This window comes from Buteo buteo, chromosome 1 (genome assembly GCF_964188355.1).
Source record: "Buteo buteo chromosome 1, bButBut1.hap1.1, whole genome shotgun sequence".
In the NCBI taxonomy this organism is placed as follows: Eukaryota; Metazoa; Chordata; class Aves; order Accipitriformes; family Accipitridae; genus Buteo; species Buteo buteo.
The window spans coordinates 32,238,248-32,264,227 of record NC_134171.1 but is presented as its reverse complement, the minus strand read 5'-3'; the positions used below and the strand labels follow the sequence as shown (position 1 = coordinate 32,264,227).

The 25,980-nt window shown below is 34.3% G+C and overlaps 1 protein-coding gene across 1 annotated transcript in view; it reads left to right on the top strand.

Annotated features, from left to right (window-relative positions):
• SGCZ (sarcoglycan zeta) overlaps window positions 1-25,980 on the top strand; it is a 522,780-nt gene that overhangs the window by 471,087 nt on the left and 25,713 nt on the right. Inside the window, exon 5 of the mRNA XM_075026628.1 lies at window positions 1,861-1,983. Within this exon, the coding sequence (XP_074882729.1) occupies window positions 1,861-1,983 (123 nt within the window). The remainder of the gene's footprint in view (window positions 1-1,860; window positions 1,984-25,980) is intronic.

The window sequence follows — 25,980 nt, the reverse complement described above, 5'->3', positions numbered from 1 at the left end:
ATGCCTAGATCTCACTGGGTTTCATAAAACAAGCATTCATATAACAAATAAATATAAATAAGTATTTAACAGCTTTTTAAAAAGATATCTTTACCTATGGTAGTGCAAAAGAATGGAGTATCCTTCCCAACTGTATTCCTAGCATGCATTGCTAGCTAAACGTGAGCATTTTAAACAAATAATTCAGATGTGCCTGGGGCAACACTGTCAGGGACACCACCACTGACCTTTAGAAAGTATTTAAGAGTAATGGATAAATTCAGTAAGACAGCTATGTGTGAATATATATTGTGATTACATCTATCCTGATGGACAATTAGACTTTGTTGTACTTTTTATTAGTAAGCATCCTAGAATGTTTTTGAGATGTAGCATTTATCCCATGGCTAACATTAGGTTATCTGAAATCTGTCCTGTCTGTTTTTACAAAAATCTAGTATTTTTCAAAACAAAGCCAACAACCTGATTATCACCTTTAAAATAAAGTTCAATTGTACAGAAAGAGGGAGAAAATACCATTTTACCCATTTACAACAGAATAAACATGTCTAACTTCAAGAAAATGAGGCATCACAAGTATTTTTATAATTCCTTTTCATTTTCTTTTTACATTAACAAATTAAAAAAACCAGAAATTTTTCACAGTACAATTGTAAGTTCATCTGAAAGTAAGAGGAAGTGTTGTTTTGATTTTATAGCTGCTTCTGCAAATTAAGGCCTGTTATGGCAATTCCTTATCCAAAATTAGTTATCACAGTTGTTATATTTCTTCTTATATATTTTGATAATGTGCATTTGCATATTATACTGAAAACTTCCACATTATGGAAGCAGGTGGTTTTTTACAAACATGTAAGCCAGATTGATAAACTGAAACGTCATACATGGATTTCTTTGCCCATAAAGCCTTCCCCATAATTTTTACCCATACAGAATTATGTGTCATTCCAGGTGTATATTAGAAATCTAATTAGAGATCAATGAGAAAATTGTCAGGTAATTATTCCCTGAAATCTTGTAATTTGCCTTCCAGCTGGTTGTGCTATATGCATTTCATTGTTTTTCAACAGCATTTTCAGAACTAAAGTTTTGTTTTCACTTATTAATAAAATAAAATAAACATTTTCAGAAACAATTTAGCAGACAAAAAACTGAAGAAAAAGGATAAGACCTGTAAATTGAAAAGCATAGTAAATATAACAGAGTTTTGGTATCTGCAAACTTTTTTTATTGCACTGTTAGATGCAATTCCATAGGTCTGTTTGATTTTAGAATTATTTTAGGGTTTTGGAGCTTCGAGACATTTGGGAGCTTTGTTTCATAGAATATAAGATAAATTGTGATAGCTCAGCTCATCTTTTTTGTTTGTTTTGTTAGGTGGGGTTTTTTTGTTATTCCACTGTTCAAGTTTGCAGTAGAACTGAATGAAAAATACCTTCCTCTGCTGTGTTGATTTGTTGGTCTTTACGGAATAGGCTCATATGTTATCCTTTTTCCCATTGGCAAGAAACTGCAATTTAAGCTGAGCAAACCTGAGAAAGCTTTGTCTGAACTGGCGTTTCAAGATCTCAGAGTTTAAGTACATTATAAATTCTTGTGTTGACTTCCACACATGGCACTGAAATAGATGGTTTTTGTAGTTACTTCAAATTCTATCCTGATAGGCAGTAGTGAAGTAGTTACTCTGTAAATTAATTTGACAATATTTTATAATACAAATTACCTACCAGGCTTACCGAAAGCCAAGTATTTTATAAAATCCTCATGTATTCAATATGTTTTGGATATTCCACGTATGCTGATGACTACTTTTATTCTTACAAAATATCTTAGCTGAAACATTCACTTCCTTGATTTCAGGAGCTGATGCTGTGGAGGCCCTGTGTAAGAGATTTGAAGTGAGGGCAAGTGAAGGTGGAAAAGTATTGTTTTCTGCAGATGAAGATGAGATTGTCATTGGAGCCGACAGACTGAAAGTAACAGGTAAGGTAATAATAAGGTTTCGAAATGGATGTAAACTTTTGGAGGTTTTGGTTTGTTTGGTTGGTTATTTTTTTAATACCTCTAGTAATAATTAAGCTGTCAGACTTCTACAAAATTTTCATCCACTGGAGAGGAAGAAGTCTTCTCATCATCAGTGATTGCTTGACCAACCAAAAGACATTGCACACAATTCTTCTAAAGGCAGATTTGAATTTAAACTCTGCAGGACCAACTATGGTACAAATCACCCTTACCACAGTGATTTGGCTTTTATATGTTACCATTAAGCATTGTTTTGTGGTACCTATGCCATTTGTTTAGGTAATGCCTCTTCACAATGATAAAAACTATTGTTATATGCTATGACCTTTGTTTTTTCTGTATCCAAAGTACCAAGTCTAACTTCCATGTGAATTAAGGGTATGTACGCTGCTTTACTTTAGGAGGCTCAGCTGAAGTGTAGTAAGTAGCAACTTTGTCTTGAACATTTGTTCAATAAAATAAGAAAAATAATTCTAATTGGCATTTACTGTCATAATTACATATATGTATATATTAGTAACTAATTTAATATTAGAAATGTGTGAGCTTATAAAACAAAAACAAAAAACAACCAAAAAAACAAAACAAACAGATACCTAAGTTTGGTTTAGATGAATGCTTTAACTTGGACTGCTTAATAAAATCTTACCTGAACTTAGGTTGGACTTGAGCTATCCACTCATAATTGAGAATAAGATACAAAACTTGAATTGCTTCACCCGTCAGGGGTGTTTAGCTTTAGGTTAGTCTATATCTGGGGATGCCTGCTTTACAGAGTTTGAAATCAACCTACTAGTTTGAAAGTTCAATTGTGTAGAAAGTAAAAGATGGTTCTGGTTTATGATTATTGTGATAAGATATCCCTTTCTGGTCTGTAAAATGTAAGAAATGCATTATCGGCAACTTTAAACCTTTTAAAAAGAAATATTAGGTAGTTCTACTTCTGTGTAATGCCAGATATAGCATTAACGTAGATCCAGGAAGTCCAGAGTCAACCTATGACTGAACTTTCTTCATAAGCCTCAAGAGGGTTGCTTGGCAGTTTATGTGGGATAACTTTTCTTCCTCTTTCATTCCTATCTGACCTCTGTCCATCTTCTCCAGCCAAGCAATCTTTTTTAATACTGCTAAGCCAAAAGAAAAGGCTTTTGCAAGCAGCCAGTTTAGTGATGTTGCAGTATCCAATATAATTCACTAAATTGTGTTGGTTTACCACATGTGGGGTTAGGAGAGGGAGACATCAGTGTTTTGTTGAGTCAGCAGCAATTCTTCATAGATAGTAGTTGTACAAGAGTTTTACCATAGTAAAACCTAAGACAATAACTGGAATAACTCATGAAGAAAAAAGACAATGATACTGAATCCTGCTAAGGTTCAAACTTGTTCAGAATATTAAATACTGAGAAAGTTAATCTTAAACATACAATCCACACAGGAGATTTCAAAGTATCTATCATAAGCTAAAAAATAAACTATCTTACAAATGGCACTGAGGATTATATTTCCTGTCATTAAGAAATGCATTCATAAGTGTAGATGTCATGGTAATTTTTTTTAATCAGACTTCAAAAGCAAAGCACTGCTCGACTGTCTTCAACTTCAAAGTGGCTTGAGTTCCCACAGCACCTGTTGACATTAGTGGCATAGAAAGTAGAACAACTAATGAAAAATTTATTCAGTGATGCTTAGCATGGGATATAAGATTGTTCCTTGTGAAAAGAACAGGTTTTCCTCCTTAATTGAGAAATACACTTGACTGCATGTGTATTTATATTAAGTTCCCCCACCCAAATTAAAAAAAAAAAAAAAGGAAGAAAAAAAAAAAGAGTAAAGGCTGGGAAAACCTAAGTTAATGCTGAGTTTCAGGGATTACTGTATACCTGTTGATTCCTACCAGAGAATCTTACTACCAGAGTTGTTTGTACAGGTATCTGATTTTCCTTCTGTGGCTAAAGTGAAAAATAAACAAGAGTTAGGTTTGAATTTTCAAAGAAATTCTTTTACTGAACTAGAAAAATTACTTTAGGGTTAAAACAATAAAAACATTGACTTTACTTCCGTACACACACACAAAAAGAAAGCTCTAAGCAGCATTTAAATATCATAAAGAAAATATGCATATTGGAGGATTTAACAGGTTCCAAGTGTTGCCTTTTACATCATGAAGTTAAATACAAATTGTGTTCCGTTAAACAGCCTAATGTCCAACATTTTGGGCAATTTCTTCAGAAAAATTTTTTAAGGTGTTTTGTAATTGTAAGTTGAAAAAATAATTTGCTTTTAAAAAACACTTGAAAAATATTTTCTTCTTTTGTGTTTATTCAAAAGTATTTTAATGAATTTGGGATCATTCTTTTTAATCTCTGGATAATCATCTTGTCTTGAAATCAGGTTTCATTAGTAAACCATCTTATAATGAGGCTATAAAAGGCTAGTTTCAAAATTTTATGCTTTAAATCCCTAGGGCCTACTTTAGATTAACCCTTCTGTCATCTTGTTAGAGAAGAAAATATTATCCCACAGAATTAAGAGTATTAGATTTCTAAATGAATGAGCATTTCTGAAAGGCTTAGACAGAATAACCTCATATACAAATTTCTGTATCCCTAAAAGGCTTTTTGCAGCTAAGTACTAATCTGCAGCCAAATAATAAAGCTATAATGAAACATCTCTGCTTTACTGTTGACTTCAGTCTAAAGCTGAAATTATTTAGCATAGATTTCCCAATAGAGACTAAAAGTTGTATGATCCATGTAAACTCAAGAAAAGTATTTAAAAAAAAATCTCCAGCAGGGTAAGAAAAAAAAAATCCTGTCTTTGTGGAAAAATAAAATAACAAAATATTTCTTTCATATAGTAGCTCTTTGAATTCTGTCCAAAGATTGTGTGATACCTTTAAATTCTTCAGCAAACACATGAAAGGTGATGAGTCCCTGTGAGTTGCATCAATCAGATTGCATTACTCTATATGGCATGATATGACTGATGAAACCTGGCAAGGCATCATAATGTCAAACATCAATCAGAAATTTTTTTTAGTTTATTTTCTCAAGCCCGTGTTTTGATAATCATGGTGCCTTAGGGTGGATAGAGGAAAGGAGTTATGGAAGAACAGAGAAAACAAAAAATGAATATCAAAAAGCAAAAATAAACTGCACTTATTTGGAGATGAAACTCTCACATGTAGTTATTTAAGTGGGGTACCACAATGAAAACCTGATTTTATTTTCTTGCTTAGCTGTCAACAGTGTCTCTTTGGAAAAACTTCACTGTGAATGGGTCCATTAAATGATGCATTTTGGTAATTAATTTTCTAAAGCATGCCCATATCATGGGCAGTTATAAACCGCTATGACAATGTGGGATTTATTTTATATGATTTTTTCTCAGTTCAGAAGAATGCTTTTGTAATGCACAGCTTTAAAAAGCAATCTATCATAAGGCAGTATAAGAAATTCTTGATTAATAAAAACTTGAAAGATTAAGTTTCCAGCTTCTCATTGATTATTTTTGTAGCATTTTCATTTGTAGATTTTTATATAGGCAGCCTATTCCCGGGAGAAAGGTATAGTAGAAACATGCTAGTAATCCAGATATCAATATATTTCGCAGATAAGAAAATATGGAGTCAGAAGTAGTACTTTTTCTTTTAGAGATATTGCAGCTATATATTTCCCTTTTAAGGGTCTCTCACTTTAAAATTAGGCAGTTGGCTGATTTAACTTAGACTTCTTACTCTTTCTTCCATCGTTACATTTGCTTTTTCTTTTAACTGTGTTAGCTCTTTTCTACGGTATCATGCAAGGAAAGAATAAAAAACATTCAACCTTTGCTTTGTGTCCCTTTGCACAGGGACGTCTCTTACCACCAAGTTTAACATGTATCATAGAGCTTTGTAGGGAGGGAAGAGAAAGGCATGATGAAGTAAACTATCGCTGAAGAGCCAGGAAAGAAGCAGGAATAAGGAGCTGAGCTTCTTCTGGTGGGCTCACAGGTTCCTTTCTGCACATGGTTAAACCTTTCTCCATCCCTTATATTCACCCTGTCCCAATGAATGGACCACATCTATAGCATCGTGGAGTCTTCTTCACTCCTCCCCTCCTGCAGTTACAGAGCAAGAGTATCTGTTTGACTTTTACTTCTGTTATTTAAATCTTAATACAAAGTTTTCTGCACTATGCTTTTACTTCATATCTCTTTTAATTGCAATACCATCTCTCTAAGATATTCTTATAGCAGAACTTGAAAACACTGTATTGGTCACACTTGGTGAGAGTGCAAACTTATATCGTGACTCTGCTTTATCCTGTCAGAGTACTTTTGAGAAAACAGATTAAGAAGGCCTAGCTTAATATACATTTTTCTGAGACACAGCTACAAAAGACGGTTGTAATTCTTTCTACAAAAATTTACTCTTTTTTCTTAATCCAAACTTGTAGTTAGCAGCTGTATAAGAAGTACTAAGCAAAGTGGAGGCTGTCTAGTTATATTCAGAGGAAAACTACTTATTTTGGACAATTTAACAGGTTTTTTTCTCCTCTGACTTTTGAGGTGGTTTGCTCAGTTAAGGGTAAAACCACATTATCAGAAACTTCTCTTTTCCATTAAACTTACCATGTTTTACTCAAATTATACAAACATTTTGCTTTTTTGAAATGTATTTCTTTCTCTCTGATTTTTGAAGGAGAAGAGACTGCAATTTAATTCTCGTATTGTCTCCTACATGTTCTTCTGATCTATATAATTCTTTCAGACTTAGCTATAGTGTTCTTTATTTAACCATGGTTTTGTCTCTAACCCTTCTTCCAGGACCCATGAAAACAATAGCATAACTTGATTTGTTACAAGTTTAGGTACCACCTTCTAAAGCAGTTGTACTTGCACATGTGACTTTTTTTATTAATCATGTTTATAAAAGGCAAGGCAAAAATGGATTTGCAAATTAAACCACATAGGTTTTCCATCAGAAGCCATTGCTGTTCTGCAGTCAAATCCAATTATGTTTTCTAGATGCAGCAAATAAGCTGAAGCACTTTTTCTAAATAACCCAGTCTAGATTGTTTAGAAAATATTACTCACCTTTATGGAGAACTAATTTATTTTGTTTCCTATTACTTTCTTAACTGCTGGCTTATTTTCTTTCATCTCATATTGCTGCATGTCTGAGTGGTATCTGTTTCAGCACAGGACCTGAACTCGTTTCTGGATAAAACAGAATTTTGTTATAAAGATAAATAATACGTTAACAGTAATATTTTTGCTCTGAAAATAAGTAAGAAGCTAATTAAAAGCTTGTCAGTTAATGTTTTACGAAGATTTCAGTAATAGCTCTATAGAGTTCGACTGCTTGCATAATTTATTGAAACACAAAAGTTTTCAGATATATGGAGCTCCATGTCTGTATTTTGTGAGCTGATATAATTAGTTGAAGATCATTTTGTTTCCATATTTCAGACATAATAATAGATATCATCGTGGGAATTGCTATTGTAATAAGGCTTGCACATAGTTGCTAGCAGTAGTAGGAGAAAAAAAAAAAAGAAGAGGCATAAAAACTTTGCAGACCGTTACGACTTGCGATGAGCCTTCTTCCTTGTCGAATAGCAAAGTTATGTAGAAAGACAGAAGTCAGAGGACAGGAGTTAGCATGCTTCAGTTTTAATGGAAACTTTCTCACGTTAGTAGCAGGACATGTGTAGGTCAAATCTACTTTGACACCAGAACAGTGTTAGGGAAAAATCTGTGAAGGGCTGCAAGTATCTTTTTCATTACACTAAAGTATATGCTTATAGTGGGTTTAGTATGGGTTTGATCAGCCATTTACTTCACTAGATGAAAGATGAGAGCCTTGATGTATCAAGGAAACTTCAGAAGATACCTACATACTTATATTCTAATAATATTCTAACAATATCCAGAATTAACATGCAGAGGAGTGCATCAGTACCTATGTTTGATTTTAAGATTAATCTGTAGGACTGTGAGTCTGCAGGTCATTGAAATATAGAAAGGTCTTCCAGAGTAGTTAAAAGGAAATGATAAAGTAGAAATATGGCTTATGGCTATAAAAAGAAAATATGACAGAAATATGAGGAAATATATGTGAATTGCAAATTAGGTTAGAAAAGTAGAAATAAAATATTTATAACAAGTACTGAAGTGTAGAAAAATAAATGATTGTTTGATGTATGTTTTTATTACAGTAGGCATATATCTAGTGCCTTCAGAAGCTGAATAGGAATTTCAGTATGAATGGGAAAGAAGATCTTGGATTTGCCACATTCATTTGGTGGATTGTCATTCAGGACAGATGGAGTTTGGAGAGTGGAGTGGCACAAGATGAAGGGAAGCACTTAATCATTTTAAGCTGGCTTACACAGCCAAATTATGTGACCACAGTAAAACTACTGTATTTGCTGTTATAATAAAAAGATAAACCTTTAAGTAGGTAATGCCAGACTCTCAGTACCCTGAACACTGAATGAACCAGAATTCTTTTATCATCATCTGTCAGTAACAAAAATGCATTACATATATAGAATTTCTGTGTTTCCTCAGTAATGACTACATTAATATGTACCCTAAAATGTACTGGAATAATAAGGTTTCTGATAAGCTTATTTAGATCTCAGGGAAGCACTTAATGTCCAGATTTGTCCGTATGAGAACTCTGATTGAAAGATAATATTATTGCAGAAGTCTAATCTCTTGGCAACAGAGCAACCTGTCAGAGCATTACTCTTGAGGTACAACTATAGAGCTGATTACAAGCAGATATATGTGAGCTCCAAGCTGTCTATGAACTGGAAGTTTTATAGGCAGGCTAAAAGTGGTGAGACTAAATAAATAAGTTTCTTATCCAGGAGATTGCACAAATAGATTTATATCTTCTAGTTAAGAGTAGAATGCATCCGGCTAGCTCAGATTACAACTGTGTATACTTACATCAGCCTGCAGGTGACTATGTAGATTGTTGGGGGATGACATTGTCCTAAGGATAATAACAGTTTGTTTGCAAAAGAAAGATTTTGATTTTTGGCACTTAAACAAAAACATGCCAAAGAACAGAATGATTGGTCTCAGGAATGTATGTAAATAGAAAGAAGCTTGATAAAAGAAGTTTCTCTGAAAAAGCAGACAAACATGCAAGCAGTTCTGCCAGCCCAGGAAAATATGTTCAATTTCCTACAGCATTTCCACTGAAAAATACTCAACAAGACTGTTTATAAACAGAGACATAGAAGGAGTGAGCATATAGTCAGGCAGGAGAAAGGAAAAGGAAGGAAAAAAAACCCAGCAAAATGACACTCTTTTGATGTTTAGGTAGAGGAAAATCATCCACTGCCTACAGAGTCAACCTTTCTGTAATCCATGCTTTCTCAATGCCTCTCCTTCCATATTCAGCTTTTTATTTCTTCTTTTTTCAGGATAACATCAGTTATAAGAGCAGACAGATTTCAATCCTTTCCTCTCCTTCTGGGCTGTAATCTATTTAATTCTATTAAATAGGACTTATGTTTTTGAGCTGATTCTGTACTTGTCTGAGCTCTTCCTTTGCAGAACACAACCAATCCAGAGACTGATTCTAACTTCCAGATTGAATCTGGTTTTTGGGTTAAATGTTTGACACCAAGATTAAGATATTGGATATTTGTGACCAATGTTAGAATGAATATTTTGGGGAAAATCTGCCAATATCTACATCATATTCCCAGTCATATTCCACATTCCCTGTTGAAGGACTGTGCGGAGTCCAGAGATGCAATTTAAAGTAGTTCTAGTTTTGAAGAGTCTGAATTGCACGATACCAGGCAAATCCACGTGGCCTTTGTAAGGGTCAAAGCCTGGTGGAAAATTGCCCCATTATTAGTAAGCTGAGATAACTCTTAAATCAAACCAAACCAGCTTGTTTGGAAAACACACACTAAACATTCAGAAGGTTTTGATGCAGGAAGTGGATATGAATTGGGTTCAGATTTTGTAGTAAAATTCTAATTCTTAAAACCTGAGCTAAGCCTGTGACTCACATGCCCTCAGGCTCTGGTAGTTTCGAAAATGCACATTTAAATTACAGCAGTCAGACCGATCTCTATTTTTAAGATATAGCTACTCACAGGAGGGAAAGGTGAATCATAAAGGCATTCCCATTTTCTTTTTTTGCCTTAAAGTACTTGCTTGTGAGTTATTTCTGCCTGGAAACAAAATTCTGTTGTTTGAGATAAGGGTCAGGCTGCAAAGCATGGTAGGATTTAGGTTCAATGAAAAGCTTATTTGGCTCCAAATACTCATCCTATAATGATGACACTACAGGCCAAAAATATCTTGCTTTGTCCTGGAAGAGTATTCTCATTAGATGCTAGAAAATGAGATCATTTGGATTTGAATTTGTAAAGCCTTCAGAATAGGAGGAATACTATTAAATTTATAGGAACTATTGCAGGCATCTGACTTTTCCCAAACAATATACAGACGTACCTCTTAGTGTGAGCCATGTAATACATGTCAGAACTGCACTTTGTTTTCTCTGAATCCTATCTGAAACCACTACAAAGTGGCTTTTTTATTTTTATCCAATTTTAAGGCAAATTTTTCACCCAAATTTCAGTACAAGCTAATGCATTTAGTAGCTGTAAACTGCATGGTGAAATTATACAAGAGTATGTCATGACATACATCATACTTTCAAAACTTATGTGAATGAACGGGAAGATATTGACTCTAAATTTTAGGTAGGAATCAGCAGAAAGAGTAAATACAGAAATCTTCACAGGGAGGTACTATTTGAGTCCATGACAGTCACAGTTTGAAACAAAGCTTTACTCAGAGGAAAAGTTAGCAGATTTCCACCAGTAACATCTCAGACTTCACTGTTATCTGTAGATCTGTTTATAAAGCAGGTATGCAGTCAAAGCTGTGAAGAAATTATATTCAAATAATTTCTGCTCTGCAATACATCTCAAAGCTTATTCACAGCTGACTCCTATAAGCTAGGAATAATTTCACCCACAGGAAGCAACCCTAGGAAAAAAAATTGTATCACCCATGAAAATATGGCCTTTGGCCTTCAATCTACGTTGTGAATTTAAATTCCTATCCTCATTGTGGCTAATGACGAGTTTACATTTCACAGTGTCTGACAGCATTAAATTCACCACACCGAAACACAAACATAATAAGTCATCATTTGGCTCTAGAAAAATATCATCAATGTGTATAGGCCTTTGTATTTGAATTAAAAGGTATAACAATGTGGCTTTGCTCAAGGTTCAGAAAATACAGAAGTGTGTACATGTGTATGAAGATTAAGAAGTGTAGGTAGAAATGTATAACAATTCAGAATGGGTAATGTAAATTCCAGACGGAAGAGTGGCAAAAATCAACATATATTCTACAAAAGAAATTAATTATATGTGGTAAGAATCATCTCATAAAAAGAGAAGGAAGTAAAAAACCTCAACATCCAGGCAGAAATGGATGCATCTGAAGAATGTACAACTGCTCTGAGATTCAAAATGTAAATGGATTTATACTTCATGGGTACTGATGAAAGAGCAAAGAACCTGTGTGGTAATGTTGACCACCAAACCAAAAAGATTATACAGATGAAGCTTTTTATAAACAAAAAGAATCATCTAATGCACAGGGCCTGGTGACAGCATTTGGAATGTTTGGGGGCTTCTTGTTTCCTTTAACTACAGAAACAGACTTCTATTAGGAGAAAAAGTGATCAAGATTGTACAAAACATTTATAGATTATAAGGATGGCACACTGTTGAAAAAGTAATATAAGGAGTGTTGCTGATCAGTGGGGAGGAATTGAGAATGTGAAGGTGGAATGAAATCTGAGAGAGGGCAACTACCATGTAATGACAACATCCCCTGTTTGAAAGTTACAGGGAAAGACAACAGCAAAACAAAAATCAAATTGACTTCCAGAAGTCAATTTTAAAACCTCTGAGAATTCCTAAGGTGCACTGAAGTCCTCAGAAAAAGAGTTAGAAAACATTTTGGATCAGAAGCTGAAGAGCATTATGTGATGCACGAAAGTCAAACATGAAGCCAGAATGTGTAAACAGGAGTAGAGCCTGCAGATCTTCTAGCCTGTTCAACATTGGCAAGGTCCTCTCCAAAGTGCTTAGTCCAGTTTGGTGTACCATTGTTTAGTAAACAACCCGATAGAATCCAGAGCCATGAGATTGATTGGCTGTCCAGAAGCATGATCTCAGGGAAGAGAGAAAAAGATGGTGCAGTTCAGCTTGAAGAAAAAATTATCAAAGGGAATATGATATCAGTCTTGAGGCCTTGAGAAACAGCCTGTTGAAAAACAAGGGATGCTCTCTGTAAGTTAAAGAAGAAAAACAAGACTTTTTTAATGGAAAGAATAGTGAAACACTGGAATAGTTTGGCTGTAGAGCATGTAGAATTACCTTTTCCTCTGCAGAACAAATTATACCAACATCTGTTGAAGATGAGCTGGTTGATCCTGATTTGGTTTTGAACTTAATGATCACAGCAAGGAATGAGCCTTAGAAAAGATCAGATATTTTTTCTTTTTATCTCTAGTCACAAGCAAAATAATATAAATTCAATAAAATTTATTCTTTCTAACCTTAGGAATAATGTCCTACCCTTTGAAGCTGTCACTGTTATAGGCAGGCACACTTCTTATAAGTTTGTGCTTGTTTAAAAGAAGACTTGTCTATATTAATTTTATTTTAAAGGTTGCATGTAGCTGTATTATTCACATATAATTGTTTATTATGTTAAATAATTTTAAGTGTTTCATATTATTTATTATTGCATTTTAATACTTTATGACTAACTAATATTTGGTGCTTTTTTGAGCTTTTATTTATCAGAACAATCAGTCACTACAGGAACCATGCCTCACACTTGAACTTATACCAAAAATTATAAAAAGTTTCTTTACATGGAAACCAAAAATATTTTTATTGGAGAATCATTTGAAGTTGATAAATGTAATGTGCATATTATTTACTAAGACCTTATAGAAAATGGGAAATTATAAGATTATATGAGGTTTTTCTGTAAAACACTTAGCAAGATTAGATGGAGATTGCAGACAATTTAACAAGGTCAGTTATGTTTCAGTAATGTCTAGAAGGTTCCAGTATAACAATACGCTGTTGTTGTTCTACATGCAACACTGATAGAAGAATCAGAATTCTGGCAGAAATTTACAGCAGAAGATTCTTACTAACGTGTTAGATACAGACCTCTTCATTGTAGTTTTATTTGTATTCTTTAAGGGTCTTTTTAGCTATAATACTGTGTTTAAGAATGAAAAAAAAAAAACAGTTGGGTAGCATGACCAAAAAAGACATCAGTATATGCATTTGCACATAGCTCTCCATTTGTATCTCTAACTAACTAACCACTCACGAAACCTATCAATTACAAAACTCTCATTTTGACTTTTGCATAAAAGTGTTTCTGTTCAAGCTAAGTGTAAACTTCTTTTTTTTCTCTTTTACAAAGTAAAACAGCAGCAAATAATTGTATTCATTTTTTAAGATTTTCCTTTTCATTAAACAGAGGAACACTGAAGTCTCTCTGTGAATCCCTAGCAAGTCATAGCACAATGGGGCATTACGAGAGAGGTGGAATATCCTTCTGCTATAGAAGGAAGGGCGTGCATCCCCAATCAAGGTCCAGCAAGTAGTGTTTGTACTGCCATAGAACCAGCACCTACTTTCTTGGCTTTCTCTCCTGCCTTTCAGCATGTGCTTTCAGAGACAGGCAAGCTATTTACCAGCTCTACTGTCTGCGCTTCGTGTACACTTAACACCTTTGCTCTGACTTGTTCCAGGGAAGTCCTTCAGAGTTCTCATCCCTTCTACATGGCTGTTGACCTGTCACAGGTTGACCATTTCTGTCAACCAGTGACTGGTCAACAGCTTTATTTCTTTACCACATGAATACTCTTGTTTCTTGGGAGACCTGTCATTAAGATGAGCACAAGTCTTTCGGATAGAGCAGAACTTCATTACGTACTACCACTCCTATTCAAAATTCTTCCATCTACCAGCCAAGTCAGTTTTTCCCAGCAGGCACTTCTCCAAGGGGAAGCCTCCTTTTTCTGAGACCCAATCATCAGACAAGAATCTCAAGGTAAGTCTAAATAGTGTGTGGGGATGCAAACAAGTTTTCCCCTTACTTGAAATCTAACTAAACACAATCTACCCTGAATGGTCTTGAAACTGCTAATTGCACTGGTATGGACCCGAGTCTGACTGAATTTCCCTTTATTCTCAGCAGCTATGTGATACTGTCTTTATGCCTAGTCAGGTATTCCTGGTGTAGAAACACATCCTCCATAGATCTTCTTCTCCTACTTTGTCCTCTCTTGTAATCAATCCTTGAAGCTTTTCAAATGGGCTTCCCGGATCACAACAAGCATCCTTCTTGGTGAATGCCTCGCAATTTCTTCAGACCTCAGCTAGTCCCTTTCTTTAAGGAATTAATTTCTTTCTTCCTCTTACCTCTTTCTTAGACTTTAATTCCTAAATTTGGGTGTCACCTGGTCATTTAGGTCCACGTAAATTGAACACAACAGGGACAGTAATATTATAGTCATAGGACTGATCTAAGGGCCCCTGACAGCCTAGCCTCTCCAAATGCACAAATATCACCAGACTCAGACAACCTTCTAAGAATAGAACTAATACATTTTTTAAAAAATTGTGTTAAGCAGTTCCACTGTAGAAATGGGTGACTTTCCAGCTGTGAAACATCTGTGAACAAATTGCGTTTCTCTTGTATTTAATTGTTTGAATTTCAGTAAATAATTTGTGATGATGATTTGATCATGATTACTTTTTTGTGACTTGTTAGGATTTGAAATCCAAGCTCTTTTGACATAAGAACTATGTTTGTTTCATTATTGGATAAACTTAATCCTTGGAATTTAGTTGCCTGTGCAAAACTTGTAATTAAAATGCCAAGATTTATTTTGCCATACTCATTTTCAAAGCATTATGATAGCAAACATACTTGTCAGTAAATACATTCTATAGAAAATTTACTGAAAGCAAATATAAAGCAGATCATGAGGCTTCTCCATCCTTGCCAGGCCCCACGAACTGGAACTAGTACCCTGGAACTTGAAATGAGCGTAAGGTTTGCCTTTTAATTGTGCAGGAGCAAGAATGAGCCCTGAATGAATAAACTAAATTGTTGCTTAAGTTCTCCAAAGTTTTTTAAAAGCAGCTATGAATTATATAGATTGTTACAATATACCTATTTCTCACCCATGGTTTGTCATTTTAGTTGCCTCATTGGTTTGAGCACTTTCACATTTTTCAGAGCTACATTGCCCATCCTTTGGATTTGAATTTGCAACACCAATAGCTAAGCTATCTGGCAGTAATCTTACATTTAAATGTGTGCTTGAATTTTGGTCCTCTGAGTTGTACCGCTGAAGCTGAAGCATACAATGAGGAACTTTGCAAGACTGGAGTAATAAATAGTTCTGAGGATCTTGGACAATGGCTGAGATTTTATTGAATCACTTCGTTTTCCTTCTGCACTAATTAGTATCCCAATTTCTTAATTTATAAATAATTTAGCAAGGACCTCTTCCTATTTTGTGTTTAAATCCCTTGGGGAAAAATTATCTTTTCACTTTCCTTCTCTGCTTTTCAATTAATCTACTTTTCACTAGCGTATACTTTATGCTTGATACATTTCTAAAAGTTATTCTCATTAGTTTCATCATCATTTCTAATTTTTATTATTTTTTCCAAAAGTGTTAAATCTTTACTCTTTTTTACATTACTATTTCATCCTGTGCATTTGTGCATAGGACAGTGTGCAATTAATATTATATATTTTTTCTTTGAGTGATCTCGTGTCAGGTCTTATTAACTATTTTCAGTTTACTTGAACTGAGGTACAGAGTTTTGGGATATTCCATTCCAAACCTAGGAGATCAGAGCTAATCTAGGAATGCAGAGTTTTTGGTTCCTGTCTGAATAAATGTTGTTACAGCCAAGTACACTGGTCCAAACTGTATGCTTTGATGAGGTGGGCATTCCTAGGTATGATACTGAGCAGAGTTAGTGCCAAACTGCAGTGTTTTGAAACAAAGAGCAACACTACAAAACACTGTCATTTCACAGGATTAATTCACAAAATGGCATTAGAACTGTATGAATGGAAAAACACACAACAAATGTGGCTGGTTTTGATCATATCTTGGCAAAGTAAAGCATCCATGATTAACCACGCTGACATTCTAAAGTAACATTATACAGCTACCTTTTCATCTTACTGGAGAGAAAATGAAAATAATTTGGTTTGGGCCATAAAAAGGGACCATTCTGTTGTCCTTTAATTCCTTCTGTGTACAGTTCCTCTTTGCATAGGGGATTTTCCCATACTTCTGTTTTAGAAGTTAGTTACTTTTGGTGTGTATTTTCAACTTCACTTTTGAGTAAGATTCTGAACAGTGAGGGGAAGATGAGAAAGCTGCATGAATAAGTACACTTCACTACAAGAAGGGATAGGATGAATGAGCTTAGCAAGGCAAAGTAATTAGAGACCTCTCCTTTCAGAAATCATCATACTGTAGTTGGTAGCCCACACTAAAACCTCCATGTCAATGTTTCCTGATGGTGTATGTTACATTCATAGATAAACTGAAGTGAACATGCGTACCATAAATTTTACAGTTTTGATATACGAAGAACACCTGTATTGATCCTGTCAATGGTAATATCAGTAATAGGTATAGTGGGATATGTTTTTCTAGCTGTTCTTACTTAGAAAGCATTAGAATTCAGCATTATGGTAACTGTACTTTAGCAAATATCCTGGTTTTCATTGAAGCTATTACATAGCAGGTTTGTAAAACATTTCAAACCTATTTTGTGAGCATGCTAGAAAAAGACTGTTAGAGCATAGATCTAAGAGCACATGTACACACGCACACAAAATCATGCACACACAAATGCCTTTCAGTTCTTCCTGGCAGCCTTATTCCTTTACAAATGCCATTTAGCTCAAGTGGAGACTGCCCTTAAGTCATCATCACTCTAAACCAATCTGATACATAAAGTGTGACAGAAGTGACAGCAAGTACTATAGGTTACACCACTTACAGTGTCACTTGGAATAGTGCTTTTTCATGTCCTTTTTCTGCATCATTTTCTGCAAAGCAAGTATGTTATGGTCGTCAAAGGTCTAGGTATAGCAGCACGTAAAGCTTTCAAAGTACCTAGACATCACGCTAAGACACAAGATCAACAAAGCAAAACATTGGCGGTATCCGAATGCTAAGTTCATTTGAAAAAGTCCTTTCCCAATTTATGGTTGAATGCAGGAGGTGGGATTGGTAGTTACATCTGAAAGTCTTTTCTCATTACACATCAAAGGGAAATACCTTTTTTAAAAATACTCATTTTCATATCAAGCAAACCAGTTGTACTATTTTTGCTATTTTTATCTTAGCAGCGTTACCAAATGATGGACTACTTTTTTAATCTGTTTTTACACTCTCCGTGTGGAGCAGAGAAAACACAATAGATAAAGCATACTGTGCAGAAAGAATATTTATCAACAAGTTTGTTTCATGTTTTAGCTGTCAGGACTGTTTTCAGGCTTTTTATAGTTGCAATTTTTTTTCTTCTCACTGTCATTCTTGGCCTTCCCTCTCTGGTTTATATTTAGATTTAGGATGAAAGCAAAAGACCAATTAGAGTTTCTGAATTTGAAGTTTTGATGAAAATACTCTTTTTTTTCTTCATGACAGCAAAACTAACAGTGGTAAAACAATTTCATTTTGGCAAAGCATTAATGTGAAAAATTAGTATAGATATTAAAAGGAACCTTTAATACAAAGCAAGGAAAGGAGCAGAGAGAGTAACCTGCTGAAAAAAGCAGAACATATTACTCACAGTGCTAAGAGGCCAGAGGGAGACTAAAGGACAAAGAAGATTGAATCTAGAAGAAATAAATTCCTTTGGAAGGTTTAAGAATATAAGAATAGAGATCTTTCCAAGTAAGGTTCTCTTCAGTGAAAGCTGAAAGGCTGGACTCGTAAGCATCATGACAGTTTGTTAACTAAATAATATAGGGAAATACCTCTCAGAGTTGATCTGAAGAAAATGCAAAGTAAGGATGGTTTTTCTTTTTGTCTCTCAACCTATCTCTGAACCTGGTAAGGTCTTTTGTTGATAGCTGGATGTATGAAACATATTCTTTCTGTAATTTTAACTTAAAAATGGTAAAGCAAAAGAATTGGTTTCATGATGACCGTCAAATTGTAGGATGTTCTGTTCCCTAGATATGACAATCCTGGTACCCAGTGTTCAGTATTCTGTTCTGAAACTGCCTGAACATAATGTAGTTTAATGTCTAAGAGGATGTGAACAAGAGGTTTCTCTGACAGCTGACCCCACCGAATTTTCATGCAGAAGTAAAGCCTGCTTTGCTAATTTTAGCCAGACATGCCTTGGTATGTAGCAAGGCAACAAAAAGTGCTTAAAACTTAAAAGTCTTATGGAGATTTTGTGTTACGTGTATTGCAACAGTGACGAGAGTGTGATTTTTGAGTCTCTCCTGACTCACAAACAGTAAAAGAGCAAAAACTAGACTAGGGCTATGCCACAAGACTCACAGCAGAGCTGGGCTGTTACAAGGTTTGCTAGGTAATCTGAATTGTGTAATCCGAGTCCTGATACTGCTCCTTGGTGACACCGAAGGGAGTATTGAGACCGGCACTGATAAATTACTCTGTGACCAGCTCAGTCCCATCTTGACAATGGCGTGGTAGGTCTAGCAGTAAATTACTGCCATAAACCCTCTTCCTGCAGCCTCTGCAAGGTATGTGGCAACTCTCTTGTGGTTCTTGCCTGCAAAAACATCTGAGTCTTTGGCAAAAGATGTGTATTTTGGCAACTTTAGCATATTGCAGTATGCTTTAGTATCTTGTCCTTTCCTGCAGAAAATATGGTGTCTTTCCTGTAATTAATACAGATCACACATAGGCATGCATTTGCTAACATGACCATTGGTGCTTTACAATCATTGCAGTTTATTGATTTGAAATACACCTGCTTCCATTTTGTTGCTAAATTAAAAGGCTTGCTTCACTGCTATGCTGACTTGAAGGTGAGAATATTAAGTGACAAAATTACTGTTGCACATTCACCCTCTCTCTCACAGCTGCAGAATTTCCATTTAAAACTGCAGTAAAGACTTACTGGAGTTAAGTCATTTGCCCTTTTGCATTGCAGTAATGCGAGGTTTGAATGTGCTGTATTCATCTGTGTAATTTAGTTCTAGAGGGAAACCAGAATATTAATAAAGAGCAGGAATAAAAAGATAGTCATAATAGGTGATAATCAAGATAACTAGTGGTAATATCAAATAGAAAGTTTTTAACAACCTTGTGAGGGACTGATATTATAGCTTCATTTTATTTCTCATATCTGCAAAAAAAATTATGACTTTCAATAATTGGAGATACTAATGTTTTTGTTTCATTTTGGTCTAATAGGCACCAAAATGTATTCTATCAACATATCTCCATTTCAGCACTGTAGAAATACATGTGAGGATTCTTCTCATATTTTCACTTTTTCATGAATTCAAAAGTATTTGAAGGCATTATTACAGTAACTTTTTAAATACATACTATATACTTTCATATGATGGACTTTTTATATGTGTATTAGTGCCCTCTACAGGGTGCACAAATGCACTTATCTAAATATTTGTTTATAATTCATCCATGGCATGCTAATTCCTATACAGTAAAAATGCTATAGTAGAACTATTTCAGAAATCTGGATAATAGTCCTGCTGCTTTGTGGCTTCCTTTTGCGTAAATAAAACAATTTACTAAATTGTAAGAATGCAGCAGTAATTATAACATAATCATAACAACTTTTCAGTATGCTACAGTAATGGCAAAGTACAGAACAGAAATAAATGCACATTTACATATGGCATAAAGAACTGGCCACTAAAACCTATATAAGGCACCCTATGAATCAGTTTTAATGCTAAGGGTAACTTAGATGACTTCTGCTATAGTTAAAGTGAGATTTCTAAAAAAGCTTTCCCAATTTAGATAAAATTCAGATGTGTCAACTGCTGACCAGATGTTGAATGCAAAAGTTTCAAGGTGGTTAGGTTGTGTGCATTGTTGCTGTAGTCTCAGTCCAGTATCAGTAGTTAACTAACCTCTAGAGATGCTAATTTCTCTTTTTTTGGCTATAGATAAAATATAAATAATCTGTACTCCTAATTTAGGCAACTAATGGGATGTCTAGACTTAATGGAGAAGATCCTGATAAATTCCTCCGAGCTTTTGACTTTTCAAAATGAAACCATTTATTTATGGATTATCTTAACTGAAGAGCAAATGCCTTTTCTTTTTTCAAAAGCTAATCATTAGTTCTTTTGTTTTAGAGCTTTTTGAACCAAATTGGATAGATATTCCTGACTAGGTTTTGTAGGTAAGCAGCAGTACATTCTAGAATTTTCAGAAAGCTTCAAAATGGGAAATTATCACTGATTGTTCTTGGAACTAGGTGAGAAACAATTTTCTCATTCTCACATTTTTCGCCCTTAAGATTCTAATATTTTTCCATAGTATTTTGTACAAATACATGACACTTTGCTTTTAGTAAAAATCAAGATAAAATTATAAGGTAATTTAATTAGCCTTGAAGTTAAAGGCTTCTTTTTGTACTCAGGATATCCAAGTTCATGTCCCATTCTTTTACATCCCAGGTGAGTCCCCTGATTATGAAGCTACTGACTGTTGTTTGATAGTCCTCTCATTCATTGATTCATTCATTTTTCATCAAGGAAACATCAATTCTGTTTGTAACTGATTAATTATTCAATAGAGCATAAGCCTGAGTGCTCCAAATCCTAAGGTTATCTTCTACAAAAAGTGAAAATACAGTCCTTTTGATCTATTAAATACAAAAATAATCCCATTAAAATTCAATTTTTTGAATGTAGACAAGGACATTTTTTGTTCTATGTTCCATTATTGTGAACCCAGAATCATTTACATCATTTTAAGAAAAATGCAAATCCAGACCATCATATACATCTAGGAAAAGAAGATGATTTTTTGGTTTTTAGGAATTATTTACTGTGAAATCTAAATGTAACCTTTAAATCTATTCGTATATCTAGCTATTGTAACTTTTCAAGGAGATGGTATCAATCCAAGCAGAAAGTGGTTGTAGTTAATAATTTTTATTGTCATGTATATCTCCATATGTCATGCATCACAGGGGAAAAAAGTAAAAGACATTATGAAAATTATTTTTTAAATTTATTCTTTGTTCAATTTCTTTCATGTTTTGAAAAAATATTCAATTTTAATACGATTTCTCAGAAGTTTCATTTAAATCTATAGACTTTTTTCATCCCAGAAGTAGCATTTAGAATAGCTATTTCCAATTATTAATTGAATTGTGTTGCTACTATGGTCAGTCCAGATTTTATTCAAATAGTTTCACTTTTTCTGCAGAGCAAACCAAGTGGCCAAACAGAGATTTTGGATGTGAACTTTCAAATAAGTATGTGGATGAGCAGCTGAACACATAGGCATAATCCAGTTTCGTTTGCATTGCAAGACAAGAGGTGTCTTAAGTGCCCACGATTAGGAAGCAATGTTTCAAATGTTTGTACTCAACAGAAGTTAAGATGATATTTAAGAAAATAAATACTGACTGTTGCAATTTTGCAAGTATTTCCTGTAGTTGCATTTTGCTTTGATCAAAATTTATCACACTGAAGATGCTGAATTTTAATTTATTGGGGAACTCATCCTTCTTATCTAAATGAAAGGCTTAGTAGAAGTCTTGCTTTAGAAAGGTTGCCATACAGAAAACATGCATCAAACATTAGTCATGTTCAAGGGCCTTGAGTAATGAATCCAAATAATTAATTTTAGAATTTACTTTTATTAGCAGCTTACCTCTGAAGACTTTGATGCTCATGCTTTAGTTTAGAAGAGAACAGCTGCATCTAGTCAGGCCATACTACAGCTTTGTACCTATAATATACCTCCAGTATGGCCACGTCAGTATCAAACCTTCATTATTTAACATTATTCAGTTTTGCTGCTGAGGGATTCTGCAAGATTGAAATCCCAGCAATCATGCCAATCCTACTTACTTTCATTTTAGTTACATGTACCTCCATAGCAAAAATCTAGTTGCATTGTCCTCTTTTAATACAAGTACCTAGCTAAATTACATTTCAAGCCATTTATTAAAATTGAAAGTCTTGAAGAGCTGCGCAATCAACATGTGGTCCAGAAGCTGCATTCTCATGCCTTTGGGTTTCTAATGAGCCCGAGATAAATTATAATAACTGAGCTTTTAAAAAAGAAGCAACAAGCATTTTCTGTGGTCTTTTTATGATCATTGATCTGCCTAGTTGAATATTTCTGGTTTTTTCAGTCTGGCAGTGATCAGCTCTTCAAAGGTCTTAGTGCTGAGCAACAGCTAGCTAATCTCACAAAGGCACTTTTAAATTTTAGCTATGTACACATGGTAAAAGAATTAAGAATTGGTGTTTTTTTATTGCAATTAAACTTTTAGAACATAAAATCTATGTTTTCAAGGTCTCTTCAATGGTAAAGCAATCTTGATTAATTACTCATATTTCTCTGTGAAACCTGTGGATGCTTTAACTTAATAATGAGTTTGCAACGAGTAAAACTGCAAGCTTCAAAAATGATAAATATTTTACAAACTCTTCTTTAAACTCTCTAACTCAGCGGACAAATTGACATTACAGTCTAATACTTGCATAATCTTAGTACTTCATCATATCGCTACTTGATGTTTCTGAAAAACCTAGAGAAAGATCAAGGCAGTAAGATTCAACTGTGCCTGTGACGCTGCAATGCCATATAATTTGTCCACATCAAAATGCTAGACAATTGCATTGTCAGTACAGTTGAGGTGATTTGCTTACAAGAATGAATTGGAAAGGTGGGATAATGCTAATATATGGTTCATTTTTCACAGCAAAATAATTTATTGGGTTTTGATTCTTGGCTCATCAACTCTTTAGCTTGCTTTCTTTTCACAAAAAAAATTAGCTCTACTAATCAGTATGCTCAGGTCTTTTCATGCTAGTCGGTTATTAAGTCACTGAAAGGTATCAGTGTTGTTGTGTGAGCTAAGTCATAAATTATGAAAAGATTATTTGCTGGTTAAATAAATGACAAAATTTCCTCAGCATGCACATACGTAAGCAAATATAATCCAGCACCAAATACCAACATTGCACTTCCATTGTTTTTATGTAACCTGCCATTTCCCAAAGGCTGAATTTCAGGAACCATTAAATTGAGTAGAAATTAGTAGTTTACAGTCGTGTCTCTGAATTCTCAATATTCAGTTTCATCAGGAACGTGTGACTAGTTTTGCTTGTAGCGAAAGGGGTTTGATTTGCTCTGTTGTCAAAAAAGTGTGTTTTAAAGGTCTGGTGTTTATAAAACTGTTATTCATAAAGAGGTTTCTCTATAACTACAGAATTGGACTTTCGGCTTTTTTACCTGACTCGTGCTATTTACTGAGTTTTCTCCAGCAACTTCTATAGCGACTGGTATTCTTTGACCAGTAGTTTGCTTTCACAGATGCTTCTTTCTTAGTGAAGTCTTTACATAACTCATTCTCTTCCACTGGAAGCTAGAGGCGGGAGTAATTTTATTCAGTTACACTTAGAGTTTTGATTTTACATCCTTTGCACATACTCCGTGCCCTTGCTATTTTATTTCCTCTGAAAGGTTCACTTTTTATAGCTATCCATTCTGACTCATGTTCCTTTGAATACAGTTCCCTAACTACTTCCTTTTGAGTTGTACTTGAAAGGGCTTGAAGGTTCAAGTCTTTTCTTTCTATTCTTTTTTTGTATTCATTCATCTCTCTTTAGAATTTCACTCATCTCAAAGTAGGTCTTGGTTATGAATCTGTAAGTGAGGGATTACAGTTAATAGATCCTTCTTATTTCTGAAAAAAATAAGTGTTTTAACATTGTTAATTATTGAATACCTAAAGTATATTTCTTTCATTAAAAAAAATCATGCTATTAACTTTAAATCCTGATTTATACTGTTACATTTATTATTCATAGAAAGGTATGTTTGTAGCACCATTTCCTAAGCAGTACTGAACTACATGATCTAACTTCCCATCAAAGCACTACAGATTTACATATAGTAAATTAAAAAATAAAGAATACCTTCCTATAGTTTTTCTTCTATTCTGTATTTTTAAGTAATGCTGATCCATGTCTTTTATTTGCTGTACAATCCCTTTCCATTTTTCTTGATCCTGCTGTTTAACTGCTGGAAACACGTCAGTAAATTCTGGCTGGCTGATCGTTTTCACCTTTCTTACTAAACCCAAGATAATTATAAGTGCCTGCTTTCCTTCCACTATAAAATAAAAGAAATTTGAGATATTCTTAAACTTGTTGATTTTTTGAGGATAAAGCATTTACCACAAGAACTGTTATACTTTCACTTTTGAGGCTGAAAGAGAAGAAAAAAAGTATGTGGGATTGTATCTTGAAATAGCAAAAGGAGCACATTTGGTTTGTTTTGAGTTTTAATTATATTTTATTTAATTATATCAGTTTATCCTTAATTCTACCTGCCTGGATCTTCAGTCTGCTTGGACAAACTTGGTCTTTCTTTCCAAATTTGTATTTTGTAAGGGGAGAGATGCCTTCTCATCTTTTAAACAAATGCTGCTGAAAGTGAGGAAATACTAATGCTGGCTTAGTACCAGCTGTCATTTATCTTTTGTTATCACTCTTTGCCTAATATTATCTTTGGCACTTCTGATTGATTGAGTGTCTGACCCATACCACGGTGACGTTTTATAGATCTTTGTATTAATTCTGCTCTTTCAAACATTACAGCTGTGGTCTTCTCATAAGTAAAGACTGGCAATTCTGCATCCTGCTCATTTATTTACATCTTCATATCCCATTGCCACCTTCAAAAATACAAAAAGCTCTTGTCCTTGAAAATATTCAATATTGCCAATTAAAAAGGTGAATGGGATCCAGAAGCACGCTCTTTGATTTCTGATACTCTGCTCCCATAGAATTTCCTGTGTGACATTATAGATGGGGGTGAGATTTATTTTGAGTGACAGAAAGCCTGGCTATACAGACATGCTATTCCTGTCACTTAATGGTAGCAGAATTGCAAGGCAACATCAGGTTTAAAAAACAGATTCTGCACAGCACCTCTGTGAATACCTTTAGGTAAAAAGATATGCTGTTTTTTCCCTCCTGTGGTTCTTCATAACACGCAGCAAATTTTGGTTATATAAAGTGGATTTGGTTGTTTTCTTGAGAGATCTTCAAAGCAGCAGTCATAATGAAATTGTCTTCACTATGCTTTGCCAAGATATTTGTAAAGCTAATACATTGCTGGAGATAAAAACCTAGGACTTTACCTCATGGATACTCCGTACCAATAGAGTATTTTACAATGAAGGGGGTGGATTTTTCCTGTTGTGTTTGGGGCCCGGGGGTGGTTGTTTTTTGGTTTGGTTTGGTTTGGTTTTTTTTAAGAACGTGGTGTTTAAAACATGACTAACAATGATGATTTTCTGACAATAATTTAGTTTAACATTTAATTAGATTTTTTTGGCTTGTTGCTCAGGACTTTTTAACACTGTAAAAAGGTATCAATTAAACATTCTATAGCCTCATTCTGCTTTCAGATCCTGGTAAGATCTATTTACTAAATGTTATTTGTTAACTGCAAAAATATCTAAATATCTATCTCCATTAGCAGCCAAAATTTCTGAAAATACTTGTGAAATATTTAAATAAAATATTTAAATAAAATATTTAAATAATTGAAAATATTTTATTGTATTTAAAATATTGTAACAATTATAGTGGTGCCTCTGTTGCATTGAGCACTTC